The sequence below is a fragment of the Drosophila mauritiana genome, chromosome 2R (assembly GCF_004382145.1).
Source record: "Drosophila mauritiana strain mau12 chromosome 2R, ASM438214v1, whole genome shotgun sequence".
Lineage (NCBI taxonomy): Eukaryota > Metazoa > Arthropoda > Insecta > Diptera > Drosophilidae > Drosophila > Drosophila mauritiana.
Window position 1 is genome coordinate 23,148,839 of NC_046668.1, and position 26,762 is coordinate 23,175,600.

The 26,762-nt window shown below is 47.2% G+C and overlaps 3 protein-coding genes and 1 long non-coding RNA gene across 12 annotated transcripts; 2 read left to right on the forward strand and 2 right to left on the reverse strand.

Moving 5' to 3' along the window:
* Window positions 1–25,733, forward strand: LOC117137677 (sodium channel protein 60E). 9 transcript variants are annotated; one of them, XM_033299246.1, is made up of 26 exons: window positions 4–152; window positions 6,405–6,616; window positions 9,852–10,471; window positions 10,541–10,760; window positions 10,818–10,952; window positions 11,008–11,743; window positions 11,799–12,013; window positions 12,070–12,240; window positions 12,296–12,489; window positions 12,551–12,653; window positions 12,716–12,844; window positions 14,028–14,270; window positions 14,325–16,465; window positions 16,524–16,851; window positions 16,913–17,013; window positions 17,587–17,761; window positions 17,841–18,137; window positions 18,414–18,568; window positions 19,256–19,389; window positions 19,453–20,122; window positions 20,229–20,588; window positions 20,693–20,801; window positions 20,860–21,041; window positions 21,310–21,410; window positions 22,891–23,148; window positions 23,218–25,733. In XM_033299246.1, the coding sequence occupies exons 1-26, from the start codon at window positions 116–118 to the stop codon at window positions 23,712–23,714; spliced, it is 8,523 nt and encodes a 2,840-aa protein (XP_033155137.1). In that variant the 5' UTR covers window positions 4–115; the 3' UTR covers window positions 23,715–25,733. The 9 variants fall into 9 exon arrangements, with proteins under 9 accessions (XP_033155138.1, XP_033155137.1, XP_033155135.1 ...); XM_033299238.1 differs by lacking the exons at window positions 4–152; window positions 6,405–6,616; window positions 21,310–21,410 and adding exons at window positions 9,670–9,778; window positions 22,351–22,469 and having other exon boundaries at window positions 23,218–23,714; XM_033299240.1 differs by lacking the exons at window positions 4–152; window positions 6,405–6,616; window positions 21,310–21,410 and adding exons at window positions 9,670–9,778; window positions 22,351–22,469 and having other exon boundaries at window positions 22,891–23,100; window positions 23,218–23,714.
* Window positions 3,676–5,062, forward strand: LOC117137681 (glycine-rich protein DOT1). Its single transcript, XM_033299250.1, has 2 exons — window positions 3,676–3,908; window positions 3,977–5,062. The coding sequence occupies exons 1-2, from the start codon at window positions 3,891–3,893 to the stop codon at window positions 4,916–4,918; spliced, it is 960 nt and encodes a 319-aa protein (XP_033155141.1). The 5' UTR covers window positions 3,676–3,890; the 3' UTR covers window positions 4,919–5,062.
* LOC117137680 (mitochondrial thiamine pyrophosphate carrier) lies at window positions 4,933–6,305 on the reverse strand. The gene is made up of 2 exons (XM_033299249.1): window positions 5,088–6,305; window positions 4,933–5,023 (listed from the first exon to the last, which is right to left on the reverse strand). The coding sequence occupies exon 1, from the start codon at window positions 6,057–6,059 to the stop codon at window positions 5,088–5,090; it is 972 nt and encodes a 323-aa protein (XP_033155140.1). The 5' UTR covers window positions 6,060–6,305; the 3' UTR covers window positions 4,933–5,023.
* Window positions 8,986–9,560, reverse strand: LOC117137682. Its single transcript, XR_004459164.1, has 3 exons — window positions 9,452–9,560; window positions 9,270–9,360; window positions 8,986–9,162 (listed from the first exon to the last, which is right to left on the reverse strand). It is a non-coding gene; the product is annotated as an uncharacterized LOC117137682 (long non-coding RNA).
* Window positions 25,734–26,762: the final 1,029 nt, after the last annotated feature.

Sequence of the window (26,762 nt, forward strand, 5' to 3'; positions counted from 1 at the left end):
ATGCAGCTGCCCTAAGGACTTCGCCCAGGACGACGACGACGACGACGTCGAAGGACCAAGAAGCAACCGCAACCAGAGGCAGCAGCACCCAACATAACGACGACAATCAGTCAAGATGAGTGATGATCAAGCGACGTCCAACGATGAGAAAGGTGAGTCCCCTAACCGCTAAGCCCTCCTGATACTGCTATTGATAGTTTTCCAAGCCACCCGGCCTCATAAATATTATTCCCGATGTGTCCAGGGGGGAGTTTGGTAACCGGGAGGCCATCAAATCTGTATGCGGGAGTGTGCAAGGTCAGGAGGGCAGGTGTCACGGGGCAGGACTTCTGCTCCTCCTCCTTCAATCAGCCCCTCCGACATCCTGACAGCGACACCTGCACGCCAACCAAAAGAAACACGTGCACAGTGGTTGCGGGCACACAGGAGTCTGGCTGGAGATGCAGGACTTCTTTCTATAAGTTATAGAGAGCAAGTTTGTTTTATTCTTTCCATTTTTTTAAACTTCTCGGCCTATTTAAGTTGACTTCTACACCGACACCGGAAACCGACAATTGGCTTAAGAATACATTAGGTGGCCAAGTTATGAGCTCAAAGATTGACATTCTTCATCAGCCACCCACAGTGCCATATACCATAAAAGGCAGTTGGGGGTGGGAGGACCAAAGGCATTTCCTTTTTGTGCGTGTTGAGCGTTTTCCTGCCACTTCCCGAACTCCTGTCCTGCTGTCCGGTCCTGCTCATCAACATAATTAAATAGCATTGCTCATTGTGTGCCGGGCGATTGCTGTGCCGGTTGTGCCTTGGATGCGGGGCATGGGCGTGGGTCTGGGGCACTTGGGTCCTGTGTCCTGGGTCTTGGCCAATAAAACGAAAATGGAATCGAACCAGCTTAATGGCGGGGCAGAGCGACCCTAAGGCCGTTTAAATAAATGATAAACAAATCGAAAATGGGAAGCGCTTTTGCCGGACGCAAAAGTTTCGGCTGATGACTGGCCATAAGTTACGCAATCGTTTTTGCAGGCGCCGATAGAGAGCGCCATTTGTCCTTTCGGCAGGAGTGAGTGGGTGGGCCTTGGGCTGATAAGTGGGCGCACGGCGCCATTGTCAGCGGAATATATTCATTGGGGAGGTGAACAATGCACAAAGGCCAGCAGGCGCTGCCATCTGCGGATTACGAATATGAACGGAAACGGAAACTAATTAAATATGTAGAGCAATTGCTGCTGCATCTCGCTTTATCCTACCGATTCACTTTTTCACTTTTGTTTGTCCCGCATCACTGCAGCCAGTGTTTCGGTTTCTCCTTCGGCTCGGCTTGGGCCGGGGTTGGACCGACCGCCTTCCTTTCCGCCTTGCCAGTCTCGAATTGGATTTGGTTTTTGGCCAGGGCCAGGAAGCAGTCGAGAGCAAGTGCCCCAACTGCGAGGGGCGTAATTGCCCTGCCCCCTAAGCCTCCGCTCCGAGTCCAAATCCCATTTCAATTTCCATTCCCATTCCCGTCACCATTGAACTTGCTCAAAGGTCTGCGCAGCTGCAACTGCAACGGAGGCAGCAATGCCAGTTGCAACTGCAACAATGGCTGCACTTAAAACAACAAACTTCTAAAGTTGAACCAGCAAATCCGAAGCAAAGCAGCCAGTACATAAGGAATATCAAGAGAGCCCCATAATATAGAAGAAAATCGAATTGACATTTTCAAGACTTTCTCCACAATTCTCGTGAATCACTTGTAGCACAACTTTTCTCTCTGTGTGTGGATGCAACTGGTTTTTTGGGAAAACCACGACATTGCACGTTGCTAGCTGCTTTTAGTTTTCTGTGTCGGTGTGCAATTTCCTTTTTGTTTTTGGGCGCTTTGAGAATGGCTTTGCTTCCGCGTGAAGATGCGACGGCAGGTCTGGAGTTTCGAGTCGCGAGCCCGGGTCGATTATGCAATATGGGGAAGATGTGCGTCTTCGTTGCATCTGATGTTAATGTGCGACCGCCAACCGGTTGCCCATCGTCATTGCCGTCATCGCCGGGGCAGCAGAAGCAGCTTCATCATCGTGAGCATGGCCCTCGCTAGCTGAAGATGTAATCCCCATTGAAAGATGCTCTGATGGCACTGGAGTGCAGCCCATGTGCTCCAGCTCAGCGGCTCCCAGTTCGAACTTCATTCGACACAGCATCGTGATTATGACCTGCGATGTGGCTTGATTGGCAACAGATTATTGCGTCGGTGTCCCGCTTGCTGCTCCCAGCTAGTTCCTTATGTAAGCCCGCTTTGTTTACAATCCGAAACAGTTTAAATGTGTATTAATTATTCGGCAGTGATGGAATCTGCCGACGAGCAGCCAGCTGCCTAGCTCCGTAGCTGCCAGATGAGAAATGATAATCAGCGACGTAATCGAAATGGCCGGATGGCCCCGATTCGCTGGCTCGGCCCAAGTCACTCACTGCTAATGAAAACAGTGGCTAATCAACGGCGAAAGCATGGCGGCGGGGGTGGATGGGGCGTGCAGATTGGTGGGTGGGTGAGTTGGCGGTGTTGGGTGGCCAGTGGCCATGACCTCTCTCCGCCGCCAGTCGGACATCTTGCTGATGTAAGCGCGAACAAAACCCACGACGCGTTGCCTTTTGCCCATGCTGCAGCGCGGGGCATGACAAGATATTTTTGATGTTGCTGCAGGCGAGGCTTAACCCAATAGCGCTCGAGAGCCTCTCGCGAACTGGCTCTCTGAACGGCGACCTGACCTGGCCCAATCCAAAGAACAGTAACGGGCTCTTTCCCTGCCCCACAGCCGCAGCAGCACCACTGCTCCGCGTTGGCAAACAAAATTATATTGATAATTTCCGGCACTGGTACGGCCATCAATGGGTTAATGACTAGCGACAGCGAGCAGCCAGCGGGCAGCAGCCAACCCGGCCAACCCTTGGCCAATCGTTATGCAAGTCTGGACCAACAATAAGGAATTGCCAATAGGAAGTTCGTCGTATCTGCATAAAAATCCATAAACATGAACGTCAACAAAATACCTAACGGTTAACAACCAGCATCGGCGATGTGATAAAGTAGCAATAGCAACGAGCTCTGGGCCAAAACTGGAACTGGTCAAGTTGCATATTACCACAGTTTGAGTTTCGGTTTTAGCTATTTTCGGCGACCAGCCCACGAAGCTTAGGGCCACTCAGATTTTCTCTCGAAAGAAAGTAGAGCACAGAAGCGAATGCTCCTCGGGAGAGAGTGTGTTAGTGCACTGGGAGAATCCGAGTATTACAATTACAAAATAAAAGTCTTAGATTTAGAAAAACATTTTTTATGCAGCGGATATCCATATCGTAAAATATGATTTTCTTACGTAAATATAGCAAAAGGAATTTAAGATATCTCTTAGCGATCTTAAATTGGTCTACGAAACCGGTTTTGTTGATCGTGTAAAATATTGAAAATGGAAAACCAAAGATGATTGATACACTTAAGTTGGCATCACACCATGGGACTTAAAATAATTTTGAGTCACAGACCCTTTTTTACGTTACTCTAGTGGGATTGCAAAAGGGCACATGCTGGGGATGATGTGAAAGGTCAACACTCTCGCGATCTTCGGAAAGGGAGAGTGAAGACTGGACGGCCGAGAAGAAAACGAAGACGAAGACGCGGCCATTTGGCCTTCAATGGGTCGCGGTCGTGAAGCTCCAGTGGTCTGGCTCCACTTCATTCAGCTCGTCGTCGGCGAAAGAGATTATCTCTGCACTTGCTCCGCGGCGAGCGATCGCTTATATAACCGCATGGCTCCCGAGTGGAGAAGAGGGCTATAAAACGGCGTGTGCCCACGTTTGCCGAATCATTTCCAGTCGGTCCAGAGGCGAGCAATCATTCGAGAGTCCTTCGCAACGAATCCAGAGAAATGGCAGCCCGTTTCATAGTGAGTTTGGCACGACACCACGTCAGTTCAGGTGGATCCTAACACAGATTCCCTCCTCCCACTCCCAGATCAGTGCGCTTCTGCTGGCTAGCCCAGCGGTATGGGGAAAGCCCACCTTCGGACGAGAGCATGTCCACATCCGCATTCACCTGCCGGAGAGCGGTGGGGATCACGGCGGCCACGGAGGTGGTGATTTCGGCGGCCACGGAGGCGGTGATTTTGGCGGCCATGGAGGTGGAGGCTATGAGATTCACTCCCACGATGGCGGATACAGCGGCGGTGGAGGAGGCGGTGGCCATGTGAACACCTATGCTGTTATCACCGAGAACCACGGATACAGTTCCGGGGGTGGCGGAGGCGGCGGAGGTGGCGGTGGCCACGGATACAGCTCCGGCGGATATAGTTCCGGTCATGATGATGCCAAGATTGCTGCCATCGCTGCTGCTGCTGGCTCGTCCTCCGATCACGGACATGGCGGACACGGAGGCAGCGGCGGACACGGCGGAGGTTATGGTGGCCATGCCATCGCCAACATTGCAGCCATCGCCGCCAGCTCAGACTCTTCTGCTCATGGAGGCAGCGGAGGATACGGCGGCTACAGCGGTGGCGGTCACAGCGGAGGAGGTCATGACACCCAGGTGATTGTGGCTGCTGCTGCAGCTGGTGATTCACATGGCTCTTCTGGCGGATACGGCGGCGGATCCTCCGGTGGATACAGTGGCGGCTCCTCCGGGGGCTACGATGGTGGATATTCTGGTGGATCCTCTTACAGCGGTGCCTCCTCCTACAGCGGCGGCTCGTCCTACAGCTCTGGAGGATACAGCGGTGGACATGGCGGCGGCTATAGCAGTGGCGGCGGATCCAGCTATGATACCCAGGTGGTGGCTGCAGCCGCTGCTTCCGGCAGCGGTGGCTCCTACGGCGGATCTTCCGGCGGCGGTGGCGACGGATACAGCTATTCAGCACCGGCCTCCGGCGGCTGGGCGGGATCCAGTTCAAACTGGAAGTAGACGGCAATGTCCGTCGTTGGCCATCTGGTCGTCTAGTCTACTGTTCACGTTTAACTTATATTTGACATGTTCGCTCATCCATATTCCACACATTCTCCCAAGACACTGGTGTACAAAATAAACCATGTTAGTGTAATAATTTAAGCCAGCCGCCCAGTATGTGGTTTACCTAATGCTTGACCAGTTTTTGCCGATTTTTCTCCGCCTCTTTCATTGGAGCTATATAGTGGCGCTTAAACATGTCATAGATGGAGAAGTAGACGGCACTCATCAGTCCTGCCTTGAGCAGAGTGGGCAACATTCCCTTATAGAAGCCCCCGAGTCCTTCCTCCCGGAACGTGGTGCTGATGCAGCCCAGGATCGTAGGGCACTCAGGGTTGCGGCCAAAGGTCTTACGTTCCTGTTTGAAGGCCATCAGCTGGATGCGCTTTTTAAGCAGGTCCGCCGGGTATACGATCATCTTGGCCAACACCCCGGACAGCGCCCCATTGAGGAAGAGGAAGGCGCCGTGGATTTCCTGGCGCTGGTCGGGAGGCTTGGCCATCAGGACAGCCGCGTTTAGGTACTTATAGAAGAGAAAGTTTGCCCCTACCAGCGGGAACACCTGCACAAGCGTGAAGGGTAATCCTCGCGAAAGACCCATCCAGCCTTCCTTCTTATAGACCTTTCGAAGTCCGGTAAAAGTGTTCATCTGACTGCGGCGCGAGGAGGGATCTGCGGCTACCATCTGCGTTCTTACCACGTCGAACGGCTGGGCTGCCACGGCTCCCAGACATCCGGCTATGCCGCCGCAGATGAAAAACATGAGGAAGGGGCGCTCCCTCCAGTAGTCGAACTGGTGGGCCATGGAGCGAAGCTGTTCGTAGGACCAGAACTGCACCAGAGCGTACGAAATGCTCAGAACCTGGCCGGAGTTGTGGCCACGGAACATGCCGCGCATTCCCTCCTCGGCGTACACCGACTTGAAAGCGTGGATGACTCCACGGTATTTCGACCCCTTATGGTTGGTGACCGGTTCCACTTGCATTTGGAATCGGATCTTCAGCACGTCCAGCGGCTGGGTTATGGTACGCGTCGCAGCTCCGGCGATTCCGCCGCCGACGGCCTGCATTACCTGGACTTCCACCGAGTTTTCGGGCATCGGATGTGGCGACGATGAGGGGACGGATTGGCTTTCGGTCCGGGGCGAGCTCCCCAGCACGGCAGGAGCTATTCACTGTACAGATGAGGACGAAGTGGTGTGTTGTCATTCCGCAAGCTAAATTTCCTGCTACTGTATAAGAATGCGGCTAGGCTTGTATTAAGCTCTGGCCAATTACACAGTATTTTCCAATTTAATATTTAGTCGAAATTTTAAAATACACAATAATTTGTCTGACAATAATGTAAAAGCTTAAAATTAGTACTACGTACTTTGGTTGGGGTCTGCATATGAATGTATGTTTGTGTTGGTTGTCGCAGTATTAATCCCTTCGATCTCTTTCAGCTGTCGCCAAGCACCAGGTTGTCGCGTACACGCAGAGGTCGCAGGTCAAGCACGAGAACCGGCACATCCAGCTGGTGCGGGAGTACGGCTTCCACCCGCGCACCAAGGCCTCCGTGGAGGACGGCGACGTGCTGCCCCGCAAGTTCGAGCCCTTTCCGGAGCACATGTACGGAAAGCCGCTGGAGGAGATTGACACCTTCATTTACGAGGAGGTGAGTACTGCCGCGTTCAACATTCCCTCATTATCCGCGACCTCGCCTCAGTTTGCCGCCCATTGGCTCTAATTAAAAAGTCACAGGCAGGCGACCAGACCCCAGATCCGTGTTCTCGTGGTAGGGCAATCCTCGTGGTGGCAGGTGCAGGCGGCGGAAATGGAACACGGCGCGCGGCTGTTGCTGCTTTTGTTTTGATACCGTCGCCTCGCTGCACTTGCCCCATTGTGGGCACAAGTGGAAGTGCACTTTGGCGCAGGGAAACTGCGGTTAATGGAAACGCCTAGAACGGCCCTCGTGGGTCCTCGAAAGCCGAAAAGGAAATCAGCGTAAATGCCGCTCGCTCGTTAAATTTCAAAGCCGGGAATAAATTTTGGAACTATGTACATCAAACAAAGGACACACAGTTGCAAACACGTCTGCCCAAGTGTGAGTGTAGGCATGAACTCGGTGCTGGAAATATGGGTCATGTCATGCACAGGGCTCCGGGCAGCGAAGTTGACAGCCGTATTTACGTGACTCAAACAAACTGGCCGGAGCCGCTGCCGCAGCAGCCGCAGAGGACAAATTATAGGCGAACATGCAAGTGTACTCAAGACTTGGCGGCTTTCGCGCCACGTGTCGTGGCGAAATAATTCCGGATAGCGGCCCAGCCGGACGAACTGGACTGGGCTGAACAAACATGCAAGTGGCCAGCCCATGGGGCTGCACTATAATGGGAGTTACGGGGAGCGATAAGATGAGCGTACCTGTGACGCCGAGTGATGTGTTTATCGATCTCCCGGACATCCCACTAAGTCCAAGACAAACAAAGTCCGGCAATCTATAATTAAATCTTATTGGCGACATGCTCGCAGTCCGGGAACATCCCATTGCGAATCTCGACGCTCTTTCTGGGTCACTCCTGCGACGAGTGCAGCAATATTGTCCCACATTCTATAATTAATTCCTGAATGGTTAGGAGAACAGAATATCTCCGGTTGACCGCACGGCTTTGCTTAATCCATTTCACAGAATCAGCCAACTCCCAGAGCACCTACACTGCACGGTACCTCCGAGTATTTTTGCGTCATCTGCGCAGCACATCGAAACTTAGTATTGTGACCAGTGATTTCTTTGGAGCAATACAGTTGGTGTCATAAGCTTATTATTGACTTTCAATTTAACGCGCTCTGAAAATTCAGGGTATTAAATAATTAAAACTTTCGACTATGCTAGTAGGCGCTCAGTGACTATTGATCATCTCTGGTGATACCCTGGGAACTAAGCAAACCAAACATTCTTAGGCCATGGCTTTGAGTAACTTCCCTAACCAAACAGCGTAGCCAATCGCCCAGCAACCCAGTATCTCCCATCCGAAACCCTTACTGCTCGTCTCCTATGAAAATGGGTTGCATGGCTTCCAAACAGCCACTGCAGGTGCAGAATCAAAGTGCTTAATTGCATTTTAATGGCCATCTGCTGGCAAACAACGCCCGTCTGCTCGTCTCCGGCGACACGATAAGACACAGACGCCGCATGTTTGCCTGGAATCTCTACAAGCTTCTACACAGCTTTTCATTTCGGGCACTTAAAAATACACACGCTTATTCCTAAGCTGCTTGCCGTAACCACCAACAGCATTTCAGGAAGGGAACTGGAAAGGCATGCAAATTTACAGGCAGGCCCACAAAATGGTAAATGGCAAAATGCCACCCAATCGAAATTTCTGCTTGCTACATTAAAATTTCTGCTTACTTGGCTGAGCGACGTTTATGTGTGTATTACAGTGACAAACGACCTTCAGACGAGTGGTCTGGAGGGGGGTCGGACGCTAGTGGGCCAGCCGAAACATCATCCTCGGCAGGCACATCTGCATATATAATTGAAGAAATCAGGGCGCTAATGAACAACCCAGTGTGGCCTGGGCGGCTGCCTTAAGGTTTACTTTTCGTTGCTCCCCTTTGGAGGCAAACAAATCGATTTTCCGAACATGGCCAAGGGGCAGGAGCGGAACGGCATGACGGGCGCAGGACACGCGCTCCCTGGTCGGAGGCAGTTCCTCCAACCGACTGCGCCTTGAATAATCGTATTAGCCGATTTGTAGGCAATTTATTGCCCTGCCTCGAGCTGATCAATGTTTAATGTGGTCTTCCGAAGGGCACCAAGTGGATCCAATCCGCCGGTTGGCCGATAAGCATCCATCGCCATGGCGCCCAGGGCTAACGTGGCTAAAATCTGTAATCTCAACAGCAAAACACTTTTGGCAAAACGTGCTCTCGCGCTCACGCACATATAGACACATGATTCGCGAATGTGGTTATGTCGAAAGAGCACGCTTGCCCTTTTCTCACCGCTCTCTTTCTTTCACTCTTATTAACAACGCATGATTTAGTTGTGGAACCTTGGCGAAAATCTAGTAATTTATTAGAATCAATTTTTACGTGAATTTAAAATGCACATGTACGTTTGTGTGAAAACTGGTTTGCAAAATTACTCGAGGGCCACCATTTTGGGGCTGCCCTGTCGGCGTTTTTCGTTTCGGTGTTAGCATCAATCAAGAGTTCCTGAAACGAAGGGGGGATTTGGATTAGAACCTCGCGTGCGGGAAACGGGGAATAGTTTGAGATGGGAAAGGGTGCTCCCAGAGGCTGCGACCAGCGGATGAACTCACCATTTAGTGGGCAATGCCGCTGCGCTTACTTGGACCTTGCACGCATCTTTCTGCGCTTACGCTTCAACCTACGCATACGCTTCTTACGCCACTGCAAACGATAAAAATCACTGTTAGTTGCTGTCCACTCGCGTTCAACGCACTATGTTCGGAAGGGAAAATTTAATTTTCACAATTTTTACCTTAGCTCTCATTTTCCTTCTGGTCTGGACGACGGTTTGAGAACGAAAGAACGAATATAAAACGGAAGTCGGCGTGCTAGGCTCGCGTGTCTATTTGACAGCTCGCTGAAGGGTTGCTTTGGTGCGATAGATGACTATCGATAGTGGCGCTGCCACCTAAGGCTGCCACTTGGCAACACTGCCACTTATTTTGCGCTCTGGTGCTGCCATATCCGATTTCATTTTAATGAGATTTAACAAGAAAGTCCCGTTTAATTGGAGGTAGTGCAGTGCCAAACAAGTGGGAAAGAAATTGGGAGTAGGCAACGCTTGGGGCCACATTGCGAGGTGCTTTAACTGGAAAACAGGAATCCTCCACCAAACAGCACCCTGTACTAAGCGCGCTTTTTTCAAATTTCAGACCTTCTGTGTAGTATCCAAGCGGTTCCGGAAGAACTACATCCATCGCTTCACGGGCACCAAGAGCCTCTTCCTCTTCTACCCATGGAGCCCAGCAAGGCGCGTTTGCGTCTACATCGCCACCAACCAGTTCTTCGACTACTGCGTCATGGCCACCATTCTGTTCAACTGCATCTTCCTGGCCATGACGGAGACCGTGGAAGAGGCGGAGTACATCTTTCTGGCCATTTACTCTATCGAAATGGTCATCAAGATTATTGCCAAGGGCTTTCTGCTCAACAAGTACACGTATCTGCGAAACCCGTGGAATTGGCTGGACTTCGTGGTAATTACTAGTGGCTACGCCACCATCGGCATGGAGGTGGGCAACCTGGCGGGGCTGCGCACTTTTCGCGTGCTGCGCGCCCTCAAGACGGTGTCCATCATGCCCGGATTGAAGACGATCATCAACGCGTTGCTGCACTCCTTCCGCCAGCTGGCGGAGGTCATGACGCTGACCATCTTCTGTCTGATGGTCTTCGCGCTCTTTGCCCTCCAGGTATACATGGGCGAGCTGCGCAATAAGTGCGTGCGCCAGGTTCCCACCGACTGGACGAACGTCTCTCATACGGACTGGCAGATGTGAGTTGTGCAAGGAGTCTGACTTTAAGGTCAGAAGTGCGATCTAATCGATGATTTGCTTCGTTTTAGCTGGGTCAACGACACCGACAACTGGCTATATGACGAGGATGAACTGCCCGTGCTGTGTGGTAACTTAACTGGAGCCCGACACTGCCCTTTCGAGTACGTGTGCCTCTGCGTAGGCGAGAATCCCAATCATGGCTACACCAACTTTGACAACTTTATGTGGTCCATGCTGACGACATTCCAGCTAATCACGCTCGACTACTGGGAGAATGTATATAACATGGTTGGTTTTTGAGGTTCCTTGTGTTGTGCGGGTCTAATTCAGTGACATTTCTTTAAGGTACTGGCAACATGTGGTCCTATGAGCGTCTCCTTCTTTACGGTGGTGGTTTTCTTTGGTTCGTTTTATCTAATCAATCTGATGTTGGCTGTAGTGGCGTTAAGTTACGAGGAGGAAGCAGAGATAACAAACGAGGTGAGTCCGTCAAATCTCTATCTGGCGCAATACTAAAGTTGTAATGGCTTTGCAGGAACGCAAGAAGGATCTCTTGGACCATCGGGATGACTCCACTTTTAGCTTCGATCCCTCGGTGCTCAACGTAAAAAAACTAAACAAGAACAACAAAAAAAAGATCGACTCACGGAAAGGAGTCCTCTTGGCATCGTACAGCAAGAAAAAAACTAGGCGAAAAAAAACCAAAGGCGGAAAGGAAGGTGGCACCAACGGCAATGGGAACGGCAGCAACGGGGACGACAACAAATCCCATTCGGCCACCCCCAGCCCTGGACCAAGTCCCCGCCATAGCGCAACTGAACGCCCCTCGGCACTTACTATGCAAGCTCAAAAACAATACCAGCAGATGGAGCAGCAGCACAAGCTGGCCAAATCAGGTAGTGGCGGTAGCAACACTTCAATGGCCCCCACGCCCAAGGGGCGCATCAGCTTCCAGGACACCGGTATGGGCGTAAAGAACCCTAATATGCTTTACCCCTCGGATTACAAAGGCCAGCTCATCGCCAGCAGCGGTCAGCCGAGCTCAAACTCAAGCGGCGTGAACCGCGAGTCCTCGCAGGACGACTCTGGGGTAGTGGACGATCACGAGGAACAAGATACGACGAACGATATGGGGCACGTGTCCACCGTTGAGCTGGCTCTCTCCCCACGCGAGGTACGCCTTATTAAATGCAATGGAAACATTGCCCGCATCAAGAACCACAATGTGTACGCCCTGCACCAGGAATTCTCTTCGGAGGTGGTGGTGATCGGTAAGAAATAAGTTTGGTTGGATGGACACTTTATACGCAAATAACACCATTTCAGATGACCTACCCGACCGAAACTGTGATCGCTGCGTTCATTGGTGCACCGACTATGAAAGCTGGCTACAATTTCAAAACTGCCTATACAAGGTAGTGAGGGATCCCCTTTTCGAGCTGGCCATCACACTTTGCATCGTGTTAAACACAGCCTTTTTGGCCATGGAACACCATGGGATGAGTGAGAGCTTCCGCAACGCCCTGGATGTGGGAAACAAAGTGAGTGTAACATTGCCGACCACCAGAATAAACCTAATTTTTTCTTTCCCTCTTAGGTCTTTACGTCAATTTTCACGTTTGAGTGCATTGTCAAGCTAATGGCTCTGTCTAAAGATTTTTTTCTTTGCGGATGGAACATTTTCGACCTTCTTATCGTTACTGCGAGCTTGCTGGATATAATATTTGAGTTGGTTGATGGCTTGAGTGTCTTGCGTGGCTTGCGTTTGGTAGGAGGACATCACCTAGTTTTCAATTTCGGATTTTCATATTTCATTTTTCCAGCTAAGGGTATTAAAATTGGCTCAATCGTGGACTACAATGAAAGTGCTGCTTAGCATTATAATCTCGACGATCGGCGCTCTTGGCAATCTCACGCTCATTTTGGTCATAGTTATCTACATATTCGCTGTTATCGGCATGCAATTGTTTTCCAAAGACTATACGCCCGAGAAGTTTGATCCAGATCCAGTGCCAAGGCAAGACTAAAATGAAATCTATGAAAGATTTTATATTAATTATATGTATACCCTTGAACAGATGGAATTTCAATGACTTCTTTCACTCATTTATGATGATCTTTCGCATTCTGTGCGGCGAATGGATCGAGCCTCTTTGGGATTGTATGCGAGCCGAAGAAGAGGTATGGCCCTACGGCTAATAACTAATATCTGAAAGTTATTAAAATTTGATATAATTTTCCAGCAAGGAGCCTCCACCTGCTTTGCCATTTTCCTGCCGACCCTAGTGATGGGAAACTTCATGGTGCTTAACTTGTTCTTGGCCTTGTTGCTCAACAGTTTTAACTCCGAGGAGCTCAAGTCGAAAAAAGAGGCAAGTCAAATGTTCCGAATGCCTATATTTTGATCCCAGTTTCTTAGCGTTCGTGAATGTATATGTCTTTATGTCTATGTGTGTACCAAAAAAGGTACTTAAACAACCTAATAACTAAATCCGAAAATCTCGAAAAGCGATGGGGGAGGGATCATCTCTCCCGTGTCGTTAAACAATCCATTAAAATGGTTAAGATGATCAATTGTTTGGTCGAACTATTAATGTATGATTTGAATTTGTCTTGCACTTTATGTGGTGTTCGGTATTTGTGTGTCTCTGAGTGTAAGAATTTAGCTTTATCATGATCGCGCGATGGCACCCCCATTTGAATTTCCAGTTGAATTATACACCATACGATTTGTGGCACTCCTCTGTTTCCACAAGCAAAACCGATTATCATTTTCATGTTTTTAAAAATCCTACTAAATTTAATCGCTGTCTGTATTTTGTTACTAACTGTGCTAAATGTTCATACTCTCTTATTTAAGCAAAACTATAATAACCCCACTCAGCACAGGAGTCAAAGACGCCCTTTGCTGGGTTCTTTAGTTCGGCCCCGTCCGAAAACTGTTTCCGCGATGTTTGTTCTGACAAAATTAGCAATCACTTAAATCGCATTCAGCTCAGAGTCAGAACAGACCTCGCTTAAGTCTTTTTGTACGTCTACATGTAAAAAAATCTTAAAAATGCACTAAAGCGTATTCCAATTAACCGAATTTCTGTCGTCAACTCTGCACAATGCGTTTTAAATCCTAACTTGCGACACAAAAAACACCAAACACTAAACACAATCTTAAACCCAATCAAAACGAAACTTAAACAATTTAAATACACTGAGAACGTTAAACAGATTTTCAAGAAGAAGGTAATTTTTTTAACTAAACTTCTTACTTGCTTTAAACTTGCTTGCCTCGTTTGCGTTAACCAATCCATATCTAAATCCAGACATACTGTATGTGTAAATACTTACGTATAGAGTAGTAAAAAGTCGATCAGGCTATATATGTACGTTATATTTTTTATGTTGCCTGCCCTTAGCATAAGTCGTATTCAGTTTTGTATGCATTGGATCCCCAATTGTATTGATGTCTATTCAAAAAGAAACATGTAGCAAACTATTTAGTTGAGTTTCACCCTTGGGCTTCGCTGTGTTCTAATGTTTTGCCATCTCTGACCCAAATAGGAAGTGGGCGAGGAGTCCAAGTTGGCAAGGAGTATCGAACGAGTGCGCGACCTGATTCGCAAGAAGCGACAAGAGCGCAAGGATCGCAAGGAGCGAAAGTTTGCTGAGAAGTTCCAGCAGATCGTACTAGACGCCCAGCAGGCGCATGCTCAGACTCACTCCCATCAGGCTGCAGTTGGTCTGGAGAGAGGCGACAAGCCCGGTGTGCTGGCCGAAACCAAGTTTCATAGATTGAGCTATCAGGTAAAGTCTTTCATATCACATTTGAACAATGAAATTAACCCATATCTTTCTCAGGAATCTATGAATCGCCCAGTTTCTGGATCCGATTTTGGCTTCCAGATTCCCCTGCATGACGGGCTGCATACGATAGTCGATGGCCTTGAGTATGATGACACGGGAGACTTGCCAGAGCAGATCCAGCTACAGGCGCATCCACTGCCACCCACTTCAGACTCGATGCCACCTACGTATGAAAGTGCTATGATGGCCACCACTGGAGGCTCATTTTCCTCTGTCAATGGAAACGGGACCTGCCAAAATCTAACGCCGTTCGTCCATTCGGAGCGCCGGCTGCAGCACCAAATCTCTTCGGGAGTGAGCACCCAACAGAACGATTCACGCGAGGAGGCTACCTACACAGAATCAATCGAGCTGCGCCTGCTGGGCCAATACAACTCTACCGATACAGACCCGTACGCTAACGATCAAAGGAGCGGCTGTGGTTCCTTTAACCGAGGCGACTCACTGCAGGACAACTCATCGCGGCGCTATGGAAGCGAAGAGCACGACGAGGCCTATCTCAAGTATCAGAAGTCCCTGCTGACGCGATCACCTAGCTACCGAAAGTCACTGGATCGCTTATCCCAATCTAGTGGGCAGTCTCAGCGCTCATTGCTCAAGTCAGAAGAGGCTGAGATGCGGCGACATTCAAGCGGCCAGTCCCTGAACTCAATATCTATTGAACAGGATGAACTGCTGTCTCAGCAGGGCAATTTGCGAGAGGAACTGCTCAACTGCGACCAAAAGGAACTATTTCAGTTCCTGCAGGAGGAAGAGGATCTGCAAAAGGGGACCAACCTGAGCCGTATCTCAAATGTCATGAGATCCCGACGACCGTCTAGTCAGATGGGACAGCCTGAGAACGAATCATTGGTGGAACACTCAGAGTTTGACAATATAATTCAGAGTTTTGAGAAAGAACTAGAAGAGATCAAGCGATCCACCACATCGTTAGAGCGCAAGCTTTCCAACCTTTCAGAGCCCTCTCCGGCGGCCGATGAAGCCACTAAAGCCATTATGGAGCACATTGCTATCATTACAGGAGCTTCCGAGCGCTCGGCCGCCGACGAGGTAGTGCTCCCCTTAAACCCGTACGACAGTTATGACCTGTCAAGCGTACCACGACGTTCGCAATCCGTCAGCGCAGCCGCTCAGCGCCAGTCCGTAAAACTAAAGCGTCGCAGCTTAGAAAAACAACGCAAGATCGATGAGGACTTTAGCATCTCAAATGAGATACGCAAAATCTGTGATCAAATCCACGCCCCCTTCGTGGCCATGGAAGCAATGGCAGTCGCAGCCACCAGCGCCAGCCAGGCGCAACCTAATCAATCACCCTTTCTCAGGCGGAAGGTCGATCCGTTCACAGTGCAGTTTGATCGCTTCAAGCGTCTTTCCCTTATTGAGCGCGTGGAGGAAGTACCCGAGGAGGAGAAGCCTATCTCGACGCTACGCATTGAGTCGGAGAAGATGCCACGCAAGTTTCTGCATGGTCCCGACCAGCTGCGTCTGGACAGCCTCTCTCTAAAGAGCACGAACTCGTACGAAAACCTCCTGATCCAGAAACAAAAGCTGGGCATGGCCACGCCACCCGCCGTTCCTGCTACTCCGCCTACCTCCTTAAAATCGAGCATAGAGCCACCGACACTGGCGCAAATTTCATCGCTAAAAACCACCCCGCCGCTGGCTGCTCTTACCGAGCACCAGCAGCACTTTCATGCCACTAGCATTCAAGCAGCACCCACTCACGCCCACGCCCATGCCCACTCTCAGGCACATGCTCACTCAATGGCTGGGCAGCGGCGACGCATGGAGCATCCACAATCGACGCTAGACAAAGCCGCATCCTTCCAGTCGGCGCGCACCGAGTCGCACAGCTCGGGAGCGGCAGACACAAGCTCAGCCCTGGCTCTGGCCATGGCCCATAAGACTGAGCAGTCGCAGTCGACGGCGCCAGATGCCACCCAGAAGCCGTCTGCATTTACGCGACTGACCGAAAAACCATGGCATTGTTTGGTTTCCTACGTAGACGATCTCACTGTCGGTGGGAGGCGTAACTCGCAGGGAGCTTACAATGATCCCATGACTTTTCCGAGCTACGGGGCCACAAAGGCCGCCAAGGTGCCTGACGACTGTTTTCCTCAGAAGTGCTACGATCAGTAAGTATTCCTCAGCGTTCCTGCGCTCCTGCGCTTTCTAATTCTGACTCCTTTTCAGTTTCTACTTTCGCTGCCCCTGGTTCATGAGCTGCATGGACACGCAGAGCGCCAAGCACTGGACGCGCGTGAGGACGGCTGTCTTAACGGTTGTCGATACTCCGGCCTTTGAGTGGTTTGTGTTGGTGCTGATCTTTGCGTCAAGTATCACGCTCTGCTTCGAGGACATTAACCTGGACAAGAACAAGACGCTAAAAAGAGTGCTATACTGGATTAACTTCTCCTTCTGTCTGATATTCGTCGTTGAAATGATCCTCAAGTGGCTGGCCCTCGGATTTTCCAAGTACTTTACGAGCTTCTGGACCATTCTTGATTTCATCATAGTGTTTGTAAGTCTCATTAATAAAAATGTATTGTACGAATACTTCTAACCAACTTGTTCTCCTCCAGGTATCAGTATTCTCGCTGCTTATTGAAGAGAATGAGAACCTTAAGGTCCTAAGATCGCTACGCACATTACGAGCTTTGCGTCCGCTGAGAGCCATCTCTCGGTAAGTTGACCAATTATTGGTCTCCCTAAAGGCTGCACCACAACCTTCTCAGACATACGTGCATCCGATGAAGAAAGCTATCTGCGTAGGAACTTCCGTCACTACTTCTCGTTCATCCTCTATCACTACTGATCTATTGTATCTTTTTGGGGAGGAGTTGGTCAGACCGAGCGATGCGATCCAAGCCGTGTGCAGTGTTTAATACAATCTCGTCTTCTTTATGAATTTCGAATAGAAATACGTACTCGTAGAACACGCATTGCATCGTCCTCGCCTCCGTCCTTGTCCTCGTCCTCGACCTTGAATCTGTTTAGTCTGTAGTTAAAGTATAGACCTTTCCTGTGCCTCTGTAGTTTTGGTATGTTGTAGAAATAGAAAAGAAAAACATGTATATATGTAAGATAAGCTAGCTAAATAGTTGACTAAGCAGATGAGTTCCACTCCACCATCCATACACCACTTTTAAAAGTAGCCATTTGACCACGACCACTTAGCACTTTCCCGGCATAGTTGAGACGACATGTGTCCATCACGTTATTGCTGCTGGCATTTCATCGATCATTTCTATTCCAGGTGGCAAGGAATGCGGATTGTAGTAAACGCTCTCATGTATGCAATACCATCAATTTTCAATGTTCTTTTGGTTTGTTTGGTTTTTTGGTTGATCTTCTCAATAATGGGTGTTCAGTTCTTTGGTGGTAAATTTTTTAAGTGCGTTAATGAGATGGGCGAGCTACTGCCGATTACTGTAAGTATTCTGGTGGATGTTCAGATGCAGCTTCATACCAATTAACACCTGAGATATTAATAATCATTTCATATTCCAGGAGGTTAACGACAAGTGGGACTGCATCGAACAGAACTACACGTGGATTAACTCTAAGATTACTTTTGACCACGTGGGGATGGGCTATCTGGCCCTGCTGCAAGTGGCTACCTTCGAGGGCTGGATGGAGGTAATGGCCGACGCTGTTGATGCTCGTGGAGTGGACCTGCAACCGCAGCGGGAAGCCAACCTATATGCGTATATTTATTTTGTTATATTTATTGTGTGCGGATCGTTCTTCACACTGAATCTATTCATTGGAGTTATTATTGATAACTTTAACATGCTTAAGAAGAAGGTAAGTCCATTGGCCTATGCTCCTGCCCGGTCAGCTTTTTGCAACCACACTTAAATCACCTGTACAAACGCAAACCATATATGATCCATCTTTGATTTGAATCGATGTATTCCGTTCGAATCGCCGTCATAATGTGTAAATTTATCCGTGTTATTGTGTTGCTATGTTGTGACGAGTTGTTCATTGAATATCTTTTGCATACCGCTTAGTGTGTTACATAACTGTGGATTGTATATATATAATTAAATGTTCATTTTATTCTCATCACTTTTATAGTATGAAGGAGGAGTGTTGGAAATGTTTCTCACCGAATCTCAAAAACACTATTACACGGCTATGAAAAAATTGGGACGAAAGAAACCTCAGAAAGTTATTAAGCGACCTATAAATCATTTTTTAGCTATGTTTTATGATTTATCCAATTCGAGAAGGTAAACAAACCCGTCAATCAACCATTGATCCAATCAATCTCAATCTAAGAACAGCAAATACGTATATCTACTTATAGTTTGTACTTACTATTAGTCTGACTCTGTCCTCTATGAACTCTTTTTTTACCAACTTGTATGCTAAAGCTTAGTTGCTTAGGTTAGGCCCACAACACATCTATAGAATGTTTCTGATTTGGTGATAAAATTCATTTAAACACTTGAAATTCCCGACATTTTTGGTCAAAGCCGGTGCTTGTCTCAAGCAAGCACCGTCAAAAATGCCTCTATTTCTGTATTTTTAATCTGTGTATACTATATTCAAATGCATACCCCTTGAAGTTTTGTAGAGCACATTTTGCTATGATACTTAACGACTGAACTAGATACTATTCGAAATATCAGACCCTCCGCACTCTAGGCATGCTCTATCTATCGGATGAGTAGCAGTCCTTTGGCCTCAAGATCCGACCCTTTAATAGCTCGCCTTTCTATGTACAACCAGCATGAAAAACATAGTTAGCATTAGAACTAGTTAACTAATGAATCTACTTATAATGGTGCTCCTCGAAATGCCTGTACATAATCCCCGTCTTTCTGAATTTCTTTAAGCACCGCGAATTCGGCTAGACCGATGTTTAATAGTGTCAAACAAAAATCTAATTAATTATCCACTTTTGTGATGTGCAGGTTCGAGATCGCGATCTTTGTACTGATTTTTCTAAATATGCTTACAATGGGCATCGAGCACTACGATCAGCCTCATGCAGTCTTCTTCATTCTGGAAGTGAGCAACGCCTTTTTCACCACAGTATTTGGTCTAGGTAAGTCGCTGAAATAATTTGCTGTTTATATATTGATGTGTTTAAATGATCTCCATTCCGCAGAAGCCATTGTGAAGATTGTCGGTCTGCGCTACCACTACTTCACAGTCCCATGGAACGTGTTCGACTTCCTTCTGGTGCTGGCCTCCATCTTCGGGATTCTGATGGAAGACATCATGATAGACCTGCCCATTAGTCCGACGTTACTTCGGGTGGTCCGCGTCTTTCGCATTGGGCGTATATTGCGGTTGATCAAGGCCGCCAAGGGTATCAGAAAGTTGCTATTCGCTCTCGTAGTGTCCCTGCCCGCCCTCTTTAACATCGGAGCTCTGCTAGGACTGATCACCTTTATCTACGCAATTCTGGGCATGTCGCTGTTTGGAAATGTCAAGCTCCAAGGTGCCCTCGATGACATGGTGAACTTCCAGACCTTCGGGCGCAGCATGCAGTTACTGTTCCGGTTGATGACCTCAGCCGGGTGGAACGACGTCCTTGAGTCCCTGATGATACAGCCGCCCGACTGCGACCCATTTATCCATGGGCACACTAACGGAAACTGCGGTCACCCGCTTCTAGCCATTACCTACTTTACGAGCTTTATCATCATCAGCTATATGATTGTGATCAACATGTATATTGCCATTATCCTGGAAAACTTCAATCAGGCGCACCAGGAAGAGGAAATCGGCATCGTCGAGGACGATCTGGAAATGTTTTACATTCGCTGGTCAAAGTATGTGTTTTCTTCCTGACAGTAGGCCTAGCCGTAGGATCTCCAATAGCTGCCTGGAAAACAATTTAAGGAACACTGCTGACTGTACTATCTGATTTACTTGCAGATACGATCCACATGCCACCCAATTTATACACTTCTCGCAACTGTCCGATTTTATTGCCTCTCTCGATCCACCATTGGGCATCTCGAAGCCCAATAATGTCGCTTTAGTGTCATTTAATCTACCCATTTCTAGGGGTAATAAAATACACTGTCTCGACATTTTGCACGCGCTCGTTAAGCACGTGCTAGGTCATGTCGAGGAGACCGATAACTTCAAACAGTTGCAGGAACAAATGGATGTCAAGTTCAAGAAACAGTTTCCAACGCGCAAAGAATTGGAAATTGTTTCGTCGACGCGGATCTGGAAGCGCCAGGAAAAGGCGGCCAAGACCATTCAAACGGGCTGGAAGGAATATTTGCGGTACTACATTTACCACAACAGCCCCATTATCTCACTCTAGCATTCTCCGGCGAACTTCCTATCTAATATTTGCGAGTTTCTAATCCTATGGTGTCTCTTCACAGGCGCAAGCGGGAAAAGGAACGCTCCAATTCTGGGGACAGCGCCACTCAAACCTCCAGCCCTGGCGGATGGCAATCAAAACTTTCTGCCCTAAATTTCTTCCACCTTCAGGTGAGTACAGGGATATACTTTAGACCTCATGAATATGCTCAAATTTGATTTTCCGCAGGTGAGTCGTCGAGGCACCGCCTGCTCCAGTCGAGCCTCGTCTCGAAAATCGTCGCGTGCCTCGGATGCATCCGATCTTAGCGAACTAGCTGGGCCCTGGTTGAACCTGCCTCTGATGCTCGTCTCAGGTGCCGACGAAGTAGTCAAGGATATAAAACAGCAAAACGACGAGCTGGGCAAACGGTAGTTATCCAGCAGCACCCATTCCTCTTACTCAAAACAACCACATCGACTCATGACACACACTCCAATAACACACATACTGACACGTAGCCATTCCATGTATGTTTATGTTTCATGGCTGCGATGAATTTGAAATGCAATTTTTAGACGAAAACGAAAGGCTTTCCATGCTCATGCCACATGCAACAAGAACATAACCGTCGATCTGCATCGATAAATTAACGTTTTGTGTGTCCACAGTGTATATGAACTTAAGCCCTATTTCTAGCAAATCCTCTTGTATCTCCCTAAACTATGAGTCCCTGCTCGCAGACATGGTCACTGCCGTTCTCAGAAGTGGCTCGCAGCCTAGTGGCTTGAATTATCTAGGTAAAGGCAATCTCCCAGTCATCAGCTGCTTAGCTAAGCTGGCAATCTATAACCTACTACTTACGTACAATCTTAAATCTTACAACAGACAACATCAATAGCAGTATTAAAACAAAAGCAACAAGCAATCTTACCAACTTCGTTTTAAGTTCTCGACTATAACTCATCCACAATCCTTGTATATTCAGATAGATTAAGTATATGTATTTACAGTACCAACTATCCAGTACTCGAATCATTCGACCTTTATACCTAATCTATTTAGTATCTCCATCCAAACTCGACCCTCAACTCGATTCAGCTCATTTCTGCGAACGAAAGCAGTCTGTCAAAAACTCATTTGCAGTCAGAAGCTCCCTACAGCAACTCTTTTCAACTATTAGTCGACAATTATCAGAACAAGACTCACAGTAATTTCAGCTTTAAAATAATTGAAAAATGTCTATAACAATAATATTAAGATCATTTGTAAGTAGCGGCTTTTCCTTTGAATCCAATCCGTAGATCCACCCATTCCGACCTTACTTGTCTCGCCAAAATTAATTTGCGATGAACACGTGAATGCGCCATTTGATTTAGTTTTGATTGGTTGCTTGCCCTTATATAGATCGTTAGGATAATTTGGCTATCTATAATTACTCTCATTTAGTTTAAATGTAGCTTAACGAACATGCCACCAGGTAATTGGAACTCTAAGACAAAATCACATACCAAATCGATTTCATCGCCATTGATAATGATGTACAGCTTCTTTAGCGTTGAAAGCTTTCCCTATTTCTTTTGTTATTTCGTCAAAAAATTGCAGCTATCGTTGAAACGAAACAATCCTCGACTTTTATATGTGAACTGACCTAAACCTAACATTCTACATCCAGATAAATGAAATTTATGCTTATGATTGTTACTGTTATTCCAACTACTAAACTATTACTATTATTAGCGGTAGCATTTTTGTGGAAGCGCCTAGAGCAAGTCGTCGCCGAAGCTTTTATAATTTCTTTTTGCGTCATCAGGATGCTGTCGATGACAGCTTAACCTCACCTTCAGTACATAGAAAAAGTAATTATTGACAAGTGCCTATTCACCCACCCACTTCCCATTCGACCTAACAACCCACCACCAACAACCATCACTTATTAGACCATTCACAACTCTTGCGCTATTTGTATATACTCCCTGTACAAAGGCACCGCCCGAAAGGCCTGCACCTCGAACCACATCTGCACCACTCTCTGAATCTCAGTTAGTATCAACCTCACTTTTGTGGCCTATCTCCATCCAGATGCATTCCATCGAAAACAGTATTTTGCATTTCTAGTTATAAGCTTATGTTCTTGAGTCATCAACTGTTACTCTCTGCGATCTCTTTATATCTATACCTATATCTATTCGTCTATCTGACCTACCTGTCTGTCCACACAACCTTCGTACTTGTTGTCACGATTGCCTGACACTAATGCGTACATTTCACCCACGACAGCTGCAATGAACAACACGACCAACACCACCTCAAACTCCACCTCCACCTCCGGCACGGCCTCCTCCACCGCCACCGCCCCAGCCACTGGGTGTGGCCCAGCAGCCACCTCCGCCTCCGACAGCGACCGACACCAGGCGGTGGGGGGTGGGTCGGCTCCGTCACGTAAGCGCGCCTCTAGTTTCATTCGCAAGAAACCGCCCCTAGAAAGAGGTTTGTCAGCACAAAGCGCTTTAAGAGTAAACAAGAACGCTTTTGTCTGTATGTGTGAATTGTACTTTCTATCTTTCGAACGAGCAGCCCACTAAAGTCCCCATTTCCCCCTTCCAGCTGAGGCGCCAGCCCCCGAGGTGATCGTCACCAGGCCGTCGCCGGAGCAACAGACGCATCCGCACTCGCTGAGCCTGCGTCCGGACAACGCAACGCTGGTCCACGTACTGGTACACCGCGAGAGCGAAGAGTACAAGGAGGAGGATGAGAGCAGCCCGTCCTCGAGCGGCAACGGAAATGGTTTTGGTATAGGCCTGGACATGCTCGGCAAGCAGCCGCCGCCTCAGATACGCATCACAACGGGCTCGGTAGAGAGCTCAATGGACACGTGCGCGATGCCCACAGTGCAGATCATGGTGGACAGTCCGAAGGACCCGCCACGAGGCGATTTCAGCTCAGCGGCGATTGATGATGTGGGTGCGCCAATCGATGTGAATGTCCAGGGCGATACTTCGCAGGTGTTTTACGACTATAATCCTGAGAAAGCCACCGATGACCAAGGGAATGGGCAGGACGAGACAGCGCAGTTCGAATCACTTCCAGACAGACAGAGATGACCTCCGGTCAACACTCCTCTGCGGGATTCGGAGAAACGCTCCAGCCGTGGCAGCCGCAGTAGTAGCAGCAGCACCAGCAGCATCAGGAGCTGCTCGTCCTCCTCGTCGTCGTCGGCGGCATCGGCAGCCGCACCCTCGGCACGGCGTACAAGCTGACAACCTTCGGTCTGAGTGCGTATTCTTTGCCGATTCCTGTGTGCATTTGTGTCAGAACTTGTAATTTCTTAGGCTTAGGCATGGGGCCCGCCCCTTTGTTATCATAGTCGATTACCTATATAGTTATATATTAATCGCTTTATACGATATACATATATACACATATACAGATACGAAGCTATTCAAATTTATACATGCAATATCAGTTTAAGGAGGAAATCAATATTAACTATGTTAACAAGAACGTGCATTAAACCGTTGTAGTACTCGAATCTAATCAAAACTCCGAATGAGTCGGAATCGCCATCATCATGGTTAATGTCACAATCAGAATTGAGGAAGAGCAAATTTGTCGGTAGTTTACTGCCCGATTTAGTTGTAGTCAGAATGCCTGACCCACAAGTGAGACAATGAAGGCAAGGCATCGGCACGGCCTTCTATTCTCCTGCCGTGGGCCAACTTTCTGCCACATTTTCGAAGGTTGTTTTTGAACTATACAATACGTAGAGGTTTGCATCACATGCATACATAACATGTGTAACTAACTATCGCGGTTAGATCTAGGCTCATAACTGTAGTGTTTGTTTCGTAATTATCGACTTGCATATACGGAAGGTATATGTGAATAGTATCTAAATACATTTTGTACATATGCCAAAGGAAGTATTTTAAATTAAAGAGCTAATACTATAGTTACAGACATATGACGTTAGTTAGATACAACTTATTGAAATATTTATAAAGGTTTTTCGTTACGATAGCGCAAAGATTGCCGATTACAAATGCGATTACGATAGCGAATATTATCCATTACCGATTGTTCGAAGTACAAAAGCGAAGTATTAGTAGATTTGATTATTATTATATTGTATTGTACATATCTTATGGCTCCTCCCTCATCCACATCTCCCTTTCTCTTGTGCATCCAACGTTAAAAACAAAGACGTTAAAATACGAAGATGCGTAGCGCCATACCATTTTTTTTTTGCAAGCACCAATACGTGGCCGTTACGCATCTTAGAGATTATATTGGTCTTTGGTAAAAACTAAGCCAAAAACAATGTCAAGTGATTTTGTACTCAACGCACTTACATATATAAATCAATCCTAATCCCAGTCGGGATTAACACACTACACTGCACTCCTATCGAGATCCAAATCAACCCGAAATCAATCAGCAGTCCACATAAGTACCAGTCAGAAGAAGTTCACGAAGGTGAAGTTTTTAAGTTTATTTTCGATAAGTGCAGTCGAAAGAAGCAAATCAAAAGCAGGACGTAACAATTTTGGTCTCCTATACAATGAACAACCAACAAGCTTCCACATGAACTCTATTTTAGCAAAATAATTTACAATTTACACTCACTTTATTGTACGACTAAGAATGGTTAGGACGGGCCAAGTTTCCAAGAAACTCGCCTTGTTTTGTTACTTTTTAAGTGTTGTTCTCTCTTTTAAGTCTCCATTGTGATCGCATTAAGTTTAAACATCGAACAGGAAAAAGAGTTAAGAAGTGAATAACGTACACTCCGAGTGGGAAAATATAAACAAATCCCGAATTACTTATGCACCCCCGCGCCATTCAGGGCACTTTGCTACTCTTACTCTACTTTCATAACTTAACAACAGACAATCAGACAGCGATTGATAGTAAGTTGAAATTCTATGGTACCAACTAAACGTTTTTTCCAGAAACAAACAACCAAATGAACACACAACAACTTAATTGTGATTTTAACTGCAATTTTTACACAGAAAATACAAAAAGTAAGGTCATAATTTTAATTAGAATTGTTAACAAGGAAACAAAACCAAAAACAGACAGAAACCAAACACTCGTCAATTAAGTGATATTTAATATTGGTACGTACTCGTATTCGATTGTACATAAACGAAAAACGATTATGATAATGGTAACGAAATAGCAATAGAACCTGATTCCAACCAGAAAAAAACTAAAAACTCAAAAAAAGAGAAATGCTTTTATTTTAGTTTTCTTCAACAAAAATCGATTAACCAGATTACAGAGCGAGGCGAGACCAGTCGGAGCGATGCAATGATGTGGGATGTTTAATTTAGTCATAGAGTATAACGACAATAAAAGGAATGATGCATATTCAATTATAGAGACGCTAGTTCGAGTCATCGTTACCGAAACCAATACTCAAACAACAGCAACAGGCAGGCCACTCACACAGAATCTGGGAACACGAGGACAAACTTAACTCTTAGATAATCGTAATCGCAGTAGATGCGGCTTTGGTCCCACTCAAGTCGGTCAATAGCAGTACGAAGCAAGCGAACCGGAATTGGAGGCGAAGACAGATCCGAATCCTATGCATTTAGAGCTCACGCAACACAGACAAGACATTAAGACAATCTCCCGGACTTGGGAGAGATAGGTGGATGCAGGATGCAGGAAGCAAAACCACAGGAAGTACACAAATATATACCTATAGTTAGCAATACGGCTGGTTTAATTAGGCATGCCTTACAGAATACACGATTTTATTTATATATATACATTGTTGAGATTAAAGTATATACGAAAGATAGCAGTTAATGTTTCATCGGCCACGCTACCAGCAGCAGAATAAGACGAATAATACCACTTAAACCGAATAACAAGTCGTAAGATTGTCCAAAACGCTCCGAGAACTAAGTCAATTATTTTGATTTGCCGCTTTAAAGGTCCTAGTCCTAGTCCTCTAACAATAACAGCAGCAGCTAATCAACAGCGTTATCAAGTCGAGTAACCAAACTAAGGCCTAGTAGTAATTTGTATTCTAGCTTAGCTTAATCGATCGATGCCTGCGCTTCACTCACTCCATAAAACGGCCTGAAGCTTTTTATCCGTTGCTGTCGGAATCATAAAAAACAAATAATTAGGCT

Coding starts and splice junctions, on each gene's coding strand:
- LOC117137677 (XM_033299246.1), top strand. CDS start 116: ATGAGTGATGATCAAGCGACGTCCAACGATGAGAAAG. Junction 12,654..12,715: donor GTATGCGAGCCGAAGAAGAG/GTATGGCCCTAC, acceptor ATAATTTTCCAG/CAAGGAGCCTCCACCTGCTT. Junction 16,466..16,523: donor CCTCAGAAGTGCTACGATCA/GTAAGTATTCCT, acceptor ACTCCTTTTCAG/TTTCTACTTTCGCTGCCCCT.
- LOC117137680 (XM_033299249.1), bottom strand. CDS start 6,059: ATGCCCGAAAACTCGGTGGAAGTCCAGGTAATGCAGGCCGTCGGCGGC.